The sequence below is a fragment of the Cherax quadricarinatus genome, chromosome 65 (assembly GCF_038502225.1).
Source record: "Cherax quadricarinatus isolate ZL_2023a chromosome 65, ASM3850222v1, whole genome shotgun sequence".
Classification (NCBI taxonomy): domain Eukaryota; kingdom Metazoa; phylum Arthropoda; class Malacostraca; order Decapoda; family Parastacidae; genus Cherax; species Cherax quadricarinatus.
Window position 1 is genome coordinate 4,595,834 of NC_091356.1, and position 11,770 is coordinate 4,607,603.

Sequence of the window (11,770 nt, forward strand, 5' to 3'; positions counted from 1 at the left end):
TGTGACAGAGTGAACAGGCAAAAGGGGGGGGGGGGTTGGCCTGTACATTGCAGAGTCACTTGTTTGCACAGAACTGCTAAATGCCTCAAATGATGTAGTGGAAGTTTTAGCAGTAAAGGTCGAGAACCAAAACCTAGTCATTGTGATAGTCTACAAGCCTCCGGATGCAACATCCCAGCAATTCCAGGAACAGCTGTTAAAAATTGACCACTGTCTGGAAAACCTTCCAGCTCCTGCACCCAACATCTTGCTCCTGGGGGATTTCAACTTAAGGCACCTAAAATGGAGGAATATAGCAAATAATATTGTTGCAGTAATAACACCAGGAGGCAGCTCTGATGAAAACTCACACTCACGCGAGCTTTTAAATCTCTGCACAAAATTCAATTTAAACCAGCAAATAATAGAGCCTACTAGACTGGAGAATACACTAGACCTCATCTTCACTAACAATGATGATCTGATAAGAAATATCACCATATCAAAAACAATATACTCAGATCACAACATAATTGAGGTTCAGTCATGTATGCGCGGAGCCCCAGACCGACATAATGAGATTAGTCACGAGGGAGCATTCACCAAATTCAACTTCAATAACAAAAACATAAAGTGGGACCAAGTAAACCAAGTCCTAACCGATATAAGCTGGGAAGATATACTAAGCAACACAGACCCCAACTTATGCCTAGAACAGATTAACTCGGTGGCACTCGATGTATGCACAAGGCTTATTCCTCTAAGAAAAAGGAGGAGTAGATGTAAAACAGAAAGAGACAGGCGCTCCCTTTACAGGCGACGGAAAAGAATAACAGAGCGGCTAAAAGAGGTCAATATATCTGAAATGCGTAGGGAGACACTGGTCAGAGAAATAGCAAGCATCGAACTTAAGCTAAAAGAATCCTTTAGGAGTCAGGAATCGCGGGAAGAACTAAAAGCCATAAATGAAATCGAAAGAAACCCAAAGTATTTCTTCTCCTATGCCAAATCAAAATCGAGAACAACGTCCAGTATTGGGCCCCTACTTAAACAAGATGGGTCCTACACAGATGACAGCAAGGAAATGAGTGAGCTACTCAAGTCCCAATATGACTCAGTTTTTAGCAAGCCGCTAACCAGACTGAGAGTCGAAGATCAAAATGAATTTTTTATGAGAGAGCCACAAAATTTGATTAACACAAGCCTATCCGATGTTATCCTGACGCCAAATGACTTCGAACAGGCGATAAATGACATGCCCATGCACTCTGCCCCAGGGCCAGACTCATGGAACTCTGTGTTCATCAAGAACTGCAAGAAGCCCCTATCACGAGCCTTTTCCATCCTATGGAGAGGGAGCATGGACACGGGGGTCGTCCCACAGTTACTAAAAACAACAGACATAGCCCCACTCCACAAAGGGGGCAGTAAAGCAACAGCAAAGAACTACAGACCGATAGCACTAACATCCCATATCAAAAAAATCTTTGAAAGGGTCCTAAGAAGCAAGATCACCACCCATCTAGAAACCCATCAGTTACACAACCCAGGGCAACATGGGTTTAGAACAGGTCGCTCCTGTCTGTCTCAACTATTGGATCACTACGACAAGGTCCTAAATGCACTAGAAGACAAAAAGAATGCAGATGTAATATATACAGACTTTGCAAAAGCCTTCGACAAGTGTGACCATGGCGTAATAGCGCACAAAATGCGTGCTAAAGGAATAACAGGAAAAGTCGGTCGATGGATCTATAATTTCCTCACTAACAGAACACAGAGAGTAGTCGTCAACAGAGTAAAGTCCGAGGCAGCTACGGTGAAAAGCTCTGTTCCACAAGGCACAGTACTCGCTCCCATCTTGTTCCTCATCCTCATATCCAACATAGACAAGGATGTCAGCCACAGCACCGTGTCTTCCTTTGCAGATGACACCCGAATCTGCATGACAGTGTCTTCCACTAGGGAGGCCAAGCCCATGATGGCAGTCTTCAGGTCACTTGTTCTATCTAGGCTGGAATATTGCTGCACACTAACAGCACCTTTCAAGGCAGGTGAAATTGCTGACCTAGAAAATGTACAGAGAACCTTCACGGCGCGCATAACGGAGATAAAACACCTCAATTACTGGGAGCGCTTGAGGTTCCTAAACCTGTATTCCCTGGAAAGCAGGCGGGAGGGATACATGATTATATACACCTGGAAAATCCTAGAGGGACTAGTACCGAACTTGCACACGAAAATCACTCACTACGAAAGCAAAAGACTTGGCAGACGATGCAACATCCCCCCAATGAAAAGCAGGGGTGTCACTAGCACGTTAAGAGACCATACAATAAGTGTCAGGGGCCCGAGAGTGTTCAACTGCCTCCCAGCATACATAAGGGGGATTACCAACAGACCCCTGGCAATCTTCAAGCTGGCACTGGACAAGCACCTAAAGTCGGTTCCTGACCAGCCGGGCTGTGGCTCGTACGTTGGTTTGCGTGCAGCCAGCAGCAACAGCCTGGTTGATCAGGCTCTGATCCACCAGGAGGCCTGGTCACAGACCGGGCCCCGGGGGCGTTGACCCCCGGAACTCTCTCCAGGTAAACTCCAGGTAAACTTGTCTAACTGATAAATAATAATTATCTATGTTCATTTACTGTTATGTATATAATGATACATTCAGATAAATGCAATTTTCCACACTGATTTTCTGAAATTAGGTCATGTTAATGGTTCAGATAGATACTAAATGAGTTCTTGTTAATGGTTAATGGGGTTTAATGTCTACTGTATAGACTATACTGGGACCATTAAGTCTACACATAAACTCTCCACCACCAGACAAGAACACTTTAATCCCTAAAATATGGATAAAAGAAAACTCTGAGCATGTATATATCCTCTGATGATTTGATCTATAAATATAAACTCTTGAATAAGGCGCCATCAGTTTCAACTGAATTTCAGAATCTTATAAAATCACCGTCATATCCTGTACAATAAAAAAATACCACCGTGAAACATTTCTCACTTCTAATCAAATACCATTGATACTAATAATGCTAGTAAATGTAAATTATTATTAATATTTGAATAAGGCGCCATGAGAGTAGTGTGGCAGCCTAGCCTGGCCTCCCGTCGTCTACTCTTCTCAGCTCTAAAATACTCCTTGTTACCACCTCCACACCATCATGCTGCACTCCCACCATATTAACCGTAATGTCTGACTACTCAGCGGTGAAAACTGAAAGCCCTCTGGCAGTGGAACAGCTCCTGCCACCAGAAATATGGGAGATCATCCTGAAGAAGCTAGTGTGGTGGGAGGTGGTGAGAGCGTCGTGTGTGTGTCGCTGCTGGAGACACCTGGCCACCAGGTAACTTGACTCACCTTGACAAATATACTTACATAAATTATCATACATGGCAGCATATATATGTAGATAACCTGGGATAACCCAAAAAAGTTAAATTAATTTATTTCCACTTGCGTCCTTTTATTATCTTATCAATAATATTACATTAATATCCATGTATACCTATATACATTTACGTAAATTATCATACATAGCAGCATATATGTATTATTATTATTATTATAATCAAGGGGAAGCGCTAAACCCGGAGGATTATACAGCGCCTGGGGGGGGGGGGGATGTGGAAGGCATTCAGGCTTAATTCGGGGAACTGGAGCACAGATCTAATTCCCTAAATCAAGAGCCCCTCACCAACATCAAGGAACCTTCCTTGAGAGGAGCATATATGTAGATTACCTAGGATAATCCCAAAAAGTTAAATTGATTTATTTCCACTTGGGTCCTTGTAGCTTATTTCACTTTTACTTTCACATTTTTACCCTTCGTCCTATAATTTAAATATAGTAAACCATTTGGTGTTTTTTGTTTTGATTTTCATAAAATTTCCTAATGTTGATTTGTATGCTAATAATCATTAAGGCATTTATGTAATAATCTTTTTCAGGCGATTCTTATATTTAAGTTAGCAATAATTCCTGTACCAAAGAAAATGGTTTTGCAACAAAGAAAGTGGTGTTAATAATTAAAGGAAATCCAATTACAGAGCTAATAATAGTAATACTAATACTAATACTACTACTACTACTACTACTAATAATAATAATAAAATACTGTATTACTTTATTTTCCAGGAATTTCCGGTGTTTTTCAAACTTGTATTTAAGCTTTCTTCAAAAGTTTTATTAAGTAAAATTATTATAAACACCATGGTGGTTTAATATTTATATTTGACTTAAATAATCTAACAGTTTAATAATGGAAGTGTTACTGGCTTTTTTGGGGGGTTATCCTGGATAATTTACACTGTATGATAATTATACTTGTGTACCTGTACCTCAATAACAACGCTGTATGAGCCTTATGGGTTTAGCGTTTAGTTATGATTACGATAAAAATAATAATGTACCTAAATAAATATAATTAGACAACAGTTCTTGTCCAGATTTCGGCCATAATTATGGTTTGAAATGTACAATGTTAAGTTGGTTTTATAGTTTGAATATTATTTTATTGGGAAAAATGGTAGAAAAACGTAACGTAACGTTAAGAAATCTAATTAATTTAACATAAAACAACCTGATGTAACTTAACCATACTCTGCCATCGGTAGACTTGGACATTATGACACGACTGCAGCTCAAACGAGCTGCAGAACCAAAATAAATGTACTTTTTTTTTATATATCTCCGAAAATAACAATTGGCTAAAAAAAAATTCTTATTCTGTACTCACCTATATGTGGTTGCAGGGGTTGAGTCACAGCTCCTGTGGTAGACATAAGTTATATAATTTGAATATTTACTTTTGAACTTATTGTCCATTGTCGACAGGAATATTAATTGAATGATGTTTCACAAAAACACATTTTTAAATATATGAATACTATATCCTTTGTATCAATCGCATCTGCTAGAAAAATGACAGGATGGATAATGAGAACCTTCAAAACTAGGGATGCCAAGCCCATGATGACACTCTTCAGGTCACTTGTTCTATCTAGGCTGGAATATTGCTGCACACTAACAGCACCTTTCAAGGCAGGTGAAATTGCTGACCTAGAAAATGTACAGAGAACCTTCACGGTGCGCATAACGGAGATAAAACACCTCAATTACTGGGAGCGCTTGAGGTTCCTGAACCTGTATTCCCTGGAACGCAGGAGGGAGAGATACATGATTATATACGCCTGGAAAATCCTGGGAGTGATCATGTCGGAGGATCTCACCTTCAAGGACCATAACATTGTATCAATCGCATCTGCTAGAAAAATGACAGGATGGATAATGAGAACCTTCAAAACTAGGGAGGCCAAGCCCATGATGACACTCTTCAGGTCACTTGTTCTATCTAGGCTGGAATATTGCTGCACACTAACAGCACCTTTCAAGGCAGGTGAAATTGCCGACCTAGAAAATGTACAGAGAACTTTCACGGCGCGCATAACGGAGATAAAACACCTCAATTATTGGAAGCGCTTGAGGTTCCTAAACCTGTATTCCCTGGAATGCAGGAGGGAGAGATACATGATTATATACACCTGGAAAATCCTAGAGGGACTAGTACCGAACTTGCACACGAAAATCACTCACTACGAAAGCAAAAGACTTGGCAGACGATGCACCATTCCCCCAATGAAAAGCAGGGGTGTCACTAGCACGTTAAGAGACAATACAATAAGTGTCAGGGGCCCGAGACTGTTCAACTGCCTCCCAGCACACATAAGGGGGATTACCAACAGACCCCTGGCAGTCTTCAAGCTGGCACTGGACAAGCACCTAAAGTCAGTTCCTGATCAGCCAGGCTGTGGCTCGTACGTTGGTTTGCGTGCAGCCAGCAGCAACAGCCTGTTGATCAGGCCCTGATCCACCAGGAGGCCTGGTCACAGACTGGGCCGCGGGGGCGTTGACCCCCGGAACTCTCTCCAGGTAAACTCCAGGTTTGGTTTATATAAATTAGATTCACTTATAATTAATAGATCTAATGTACAACTATGATAAATTTCTTTAGTGTTAAGTAGTCAGTAAGTCAATAAATTAAGTTGGCCCATAATGCCTAGGTATAATAGAGGCTCTGCATTGCAACCCATTATTGTAAATACATAATCTCAATGTACTATTTGCAAATCAATAAATAAATAAAATAAATAAATATGTTGCAAAAAGTAAACTGATTCCAGAGTTCAACCAATATTATAAATATTATTCCAATATACTTCGGTAATACTATTATAGTCATACCTTGGTGGTAAGTCATTTTTTAGGTTTAAATAATCAAACAGTTTAAAGATTTAACTTTATTAAAAAATAATAAACTAATATAGAGGTAATTATGGTACATAGAAGTAATTTATATTATATTTTCAATAATTACAAATTGCATAAAATCATGATACCAGCATCAAGGCACCTTCCCTTGATGGAGCTAGAAATATATAAAAGAAGGAGAAGAAAGTACTATTTTATGATGGCTTAACCTAATTCATCTATATTGTTAAGTTAGATTATGATCAGTTAGATTATATTAGGATAAGATATGATAAGTTTGTGTTGTGGAATGTGATAAAATTTGCCCTTGAATAATTTAGGTTAGGTTAGGTTAAGTTAGGTTTATTACCTTAACCAACTTGGAGTTGCATAATCTTCATATGTAAATTATAAATGCAAATAATATGTAAACCTTTATTTTAAAATAACTGTACCTACAAAAGATACAATAATCAGGAGGCCCATAGGATGCATAGCATTTTGGGTAAAACTTAGACTATCTGGTATACTTAAAATCTACATACAGTAGTTTTATTTTTTAATTTTTAAGTGTGGTCTAATACACAATAATAGGAACTTAAAAACAGATACAAATTACAATTCATAAAAACAACATAAAAACATTTGTCAAGTTCTAACACTGTAGTTTATTAAATTACTGTACAATACAAAACAATATAATAAAATATAAATTCCCTGGATATTATTTCTGTAGACATGGATATAATGCTGTGTAAAACTAACAGTACGACAGCTATGTCTACAAGAAGGGATTCCAGCATATTGTGCAATATATGGGAGCAGAAAGGAAAAAAAAATCTGAATTACGAAATACAGGAGGATGGACTAGAATGAAAATAAGCAAATTTCAAGGAGTGTTACTTGAAGTCCTAGACAATCCAGAATCTATGAATATTACTATGTCTGTGTTATACAGACATGCCAAAATCACTTACAACATTCAGCAATGTCCTTGTTAGGAAATCCTTAAGAAATTCATACAAATTTATGCGAAGTGAATTTTGACGAATTATTAAGCAGCAATAATTTCTTTAATCGCACATACAGTTTTACCTTCCCCAGAATATGTCGAGAGAGGTGCCAGTGCTTACCACCGCGTCTGCTAGCAGAGTTGATCCATGAGCACTATGCCAGGCACAATGTGTTTCCCTCGCTCAGTCAAGGTTCCAGCAGTGATACCCTGGCAGATGGTGGGTTCAAGTGTAAAATTCTAGAGTTGTGTTAATACTGTAATTTGCTTCCTGTGTGTGTGGAATAAAGGAGCTAACATCAGGTAGATATAAGTACAGTAAGTTCTCTTACAAAGATATTTTATGTACTTATAGTTCTATTTTTTGTAAATGCAGTTGAAAAAGTACATCCACAATTATATAGTGTGCAAAATGACCTTCATAGTACCCACTATTAACTTTTGGACTTACATGCTTTTAAAATTGCAGTCGGAAAACTGCATTAAGTTAAATAACTTTTGTGATGTATATAAGAGTAAATACGTATAAACTTTGATGTATGTATTAATAAAAGTACGATACAGTGTAAAGTAAACAATAGCAAAAAATACAAAATAATGATATGCTATATCTTTAAGAAGTAGGTACTGTAAGTCTTTATATAACGTAGTAAACTACGTAGAATTGAATGTAGGATGACCCAGTAAAGTCAGACATTGGGACATCTTTCCATTGGGGTTCTTATTTGCATGTGCAGAAGGGAGTGTACATTATTACATTACTTTATTTGTATAATTTTATTATTGTCTGTGTGTGTTATACATATGATTTAATATTCAATAAAATATTTATTAATGTGGAATTCTCTCTTTTTTTTTTTTTTTTTTTTTTTTTTTTAATAAGCATTCCCATTCCTTGGATCAAATCTGATTGCCTCCCATTCCCCAGGCTCTGAATTATTATGTTAATGATGATAAGAATAATAATAATGATAATGATATTGTTATACGTACCTGAATTTTGATTTATCATTTAGTACATTCTTGTGTAACTCCTATTTTGCCAGTTCTCAGTGTGATTATTTTCTCTTTTTTTTTTTATCACTGGATATGTAGTACAGGTACATCATTTTGTGCTATTCAGCTTCTGCAACTATATAGATACTTTCTGTGTAACATTCCTTGATGCACAAGTACAGTACAGTGGACCCCCGCATAACGATTACCTCCGAATGTGACCAATTATGTAAATGTATTTATGTTAGTGCGTTTGTACGTGTATGTTTGGGGGTCTGAAATGGACTAATCTACTTCACAATATTTCTTATGGGAACAAATTCGGTCAGTACTGGCACCTGGACATACTTCTGGAGTGAAAAAATATCGTTAACCGGGGGTCCACTGTACTATGCATGACATACAGGTATACAGGTGGGCCCTTGACTTGAATGACTTGCTGGTACATGTCCCAGCCCGGGTGTTTTCCAGATGGTGACCCAGCCAGGTGGGCCCTGCTAATACATCAGGTTAGGTTCCAGACTACTGCTTTAAAGCAAAAATCGCTGTAAAGTGAAGCATAGACTGTTTTTACTGTCATATGCATATAAAAGCCTGATAACATGTTTACATTATCATATATTAAGTGAGCAATAGAGCTAGGCTTAAAAAATGCATATACAGCATGCATATTACTTAAAAATATTTTTGTCCTTGTAGGAAGTCTGAATAAATGAAGAATGGGTATAATTGAAAACCACTGCATTAGCAAAATGCTGTAAAGTGAAGCACTGCAAAGCAGGGCCCACCTGTATACAGTATCCTTTCTGTATAGCACAATCTTTATAAAATAAGGTTGATGAATCTCTCAAATCTCTGGTGATCTCAGCAGATGACTTAATGGGGCAGTCTGTCAAATACCCATTGGAAGCTGAAGAACCTAATTGGTTAGACATCAATAGAATGTATATACAGACTGCTCTGACATCAAATCCCTACAACTGCAGTGAGGTTCTGCAGGTGAAGCAAGTGACACATCTTGCATCTTCAAGTATGTTATTTCTCACTTTGGTTTCAACCACAAATATGGTAAAAACTATATTATTCTCACTACTTGTAATTATAGTTCAACTTTAAAGAAATAGTTATCTGCTTGTTTGTTCTATTTGTAAGGCCTAACTTTGTTTGTATGCCTTTAATGTCCATAAATATAAAAAATAATAATTATTGCCATTTTAGCTTTAAGTTAGGCTAAGCTTGCCAGAAATACTCTGCATAATCATAGCTTTCTACATGCACAACCAAATGTTACCCATCTCTGTGCAAACATTATATCATGTGGAAATAATTCTTTGAGTTTGACGATAAGTTGTGCAGTATCCGTCTCCATTATATATACACTTGCCCCCTCTTGATGCAGTAGATGTGACTTAGATCCTTTGCAGCTGTACTAAACCTGTAGTCATCAACTTAATTCCAACTACAGTAATAATAATCTTTTCTATATTTTGCAAGCTATGCTGATTGCATATAGTAAATATATATTAACCTTACTAAAATACTGATAAAAATTGTACATTGCATAACAATGAATCTGTGTAAATCAACCCTGAAAAAAAGTGAAGAGAAATTATATTATATCTGTGTATCCACAGAGGTGCGTATCAATCAAAATCAAAATCTTTATTTGTGAGAAGCTCATTTTGGTTACAAGTTTGATACAGTTATGACAAAAAAATCGTTTTACACAATTGTATGTTCAAAAGAAAACGACTTAATGCTTTCACAGCCAACACCCACCACCAAATTTAGAGTCCCTTCTGTGTTGTGACTTTTTTAAAATATAAATTACTTTATTAGCCCCTTCTGTATAAATTACTAAATTTTAAAAGAAAAACTTTTGTTTTTCTTTTTAGGTCACCCTGCCTTGGTGGGATATGGCAGGTTTGTTGACACAAAAAAAAAATAAAATAAAAAACTTTGTCTTCTGAAAGGGTAGAGAATATTTTTAGGCCAACTCCAGTGCCAAATTTCTGGCAATTTTGCAAGTATACCTTTTATGTTATCCATTGATAGATGAAACTAGTCATTGAACTATCAGACATACCCCATTAAGCACCCAGAATTCAGTAATTTGTCCAGTTTTACACTGAAAAAGCTCCAGTTTATAAATGGAGTTGAAAACAAACATTGTAGGCATTCCAGCCACTAAAGCAACCTTCCCTCTGTTCTTTAATTATGTTCCCAGGCCTCTCCTATATGTATTTTCATTCAGTATTTTTAAGTAAGTTGTAGCACTACAGTATATCAAATGTACGGTGGTACCTTGAGTTATGAACTTAATTTGTTCCAGAGGGCTGTTTGAGTGCTGATACCGAACGAATTTGTTCCCATAAGGAATAGTGTAAATTAGATTAGTCTGTTTCAGACCCCCAAAAATACACTTACAAAAGCACTTTCAAAAATACACTTACATAATTGAGTTGGGAGCTGTTTGAAACTCGAGGTACCACTGTAGTTATAAAGCAGCTATACTATTCTATAAATGGTTAGCTGTTGAACATAACTTAATACAGTCTGTGATCAGTGAATAAGATAAGATAAGATTTCGTTCGGATTTTTAACCCCGGAGGGTTAGCCACCCAGGATAACCCAAGAAAGTCAGTGCGTCATCGAGGACTATCTAACTTATTTCCATTGGGGTCCTCAATCTTGTCCCCCAGGATGCGATCCACACCGGTCGACTAACACCCAGGTACCTATTTGCTGCTAGGTGAACAGGACAACAGGTGTAAGGAAACGTGTCGAAATGTTTCCACCTGCCGGGAATCGAACCCGGGCCCTTCGTGTGTGAAGCGGGAGCTTTAGCTACCAGGCCACCGGATTGCTTTGAGCTAAAATTATCTTGGTAATGGAAGTTGCATTATAATGTACGTATACAAGTATGTATGTATATAGAGTAGATTTGGCACTGAACAAGAGACCATACTGTAATTACAAACTAAGAAAGAAAAGTTACTGAGAAAGGACATTAAAAAATATTTCTTCACAGTGGCCGATCAATGGGTTGGTTTACAAAATATAGTAAGCACTGCAACCATTGAAAGTTTAAACAAATTTACAATAGAATCAATACTGAAGAAGGACAGCAAAAGTTTAGCTCTGCTTCTATAGCTATAAACAGGTATGTATAAATAGGTAATAGATCCAGTGTAAACTATTAACCTTAAACTTAATTTTGTTTTAAGGCAGCTTTGTGGTAGTTGTGTCCCACGGGGAAGATGAGAGCTCGTACATTTTAAGCTTGGTTGGCAAGACCGGACAGGAATGCTGCTTGTTACATGTTACTGGTAGAGTCAATAAGGTAAGTTTGCTGTGATATTTATATTAATGGATATATATATATATATATATATATATATAAATTATGGGGAATCAAATTCAAAATGGGAATTGACACAGTTACTTTTTGCTGATGATACTGTGCTTATGGGAGATTCTAAAGAAAAATTGCAAAGGTTAGTGGATGAGTTTGGGAA

General features: G+C 37.3%; 1 protein-coding gene across 1 annotated transcript in view; it reads left to right on the forward strand.

The window, feature by feature from the left end:
* The first annotated feature begins 3,060 nt into the window (after positions 1 to 3,060).
* The window catches only part of LOC128700563 (uncharacterized), a 54,044-nt gene continuing 45,334 nt past the window's right edge, over positions 3,061 to 11,770 (forward strand). The window contains exons 1-4 of the mRNA XM_070098882.1: positions 3,061 to 3,341; positions 7,349 to 7,476; positions 9,124 to 9,282; positions 11,480 to 11,595. Coding sequence (XP_069954983.1) covers positions 3,187 to 3,341; positions 7,349 to 7,476; positions 9,124 to 9,282; positions 11,480 to 11,595 — 558 coding nt within the window. The 5' untranslated portion in view covers positions 3,061 to 3,186. The remainder of the gene's footprint in view (positions 3,342 to 7,348; positions 7,477 to 9,123; positions 9,283 to 11,479; positions 11,596 to 11,770) is intronic.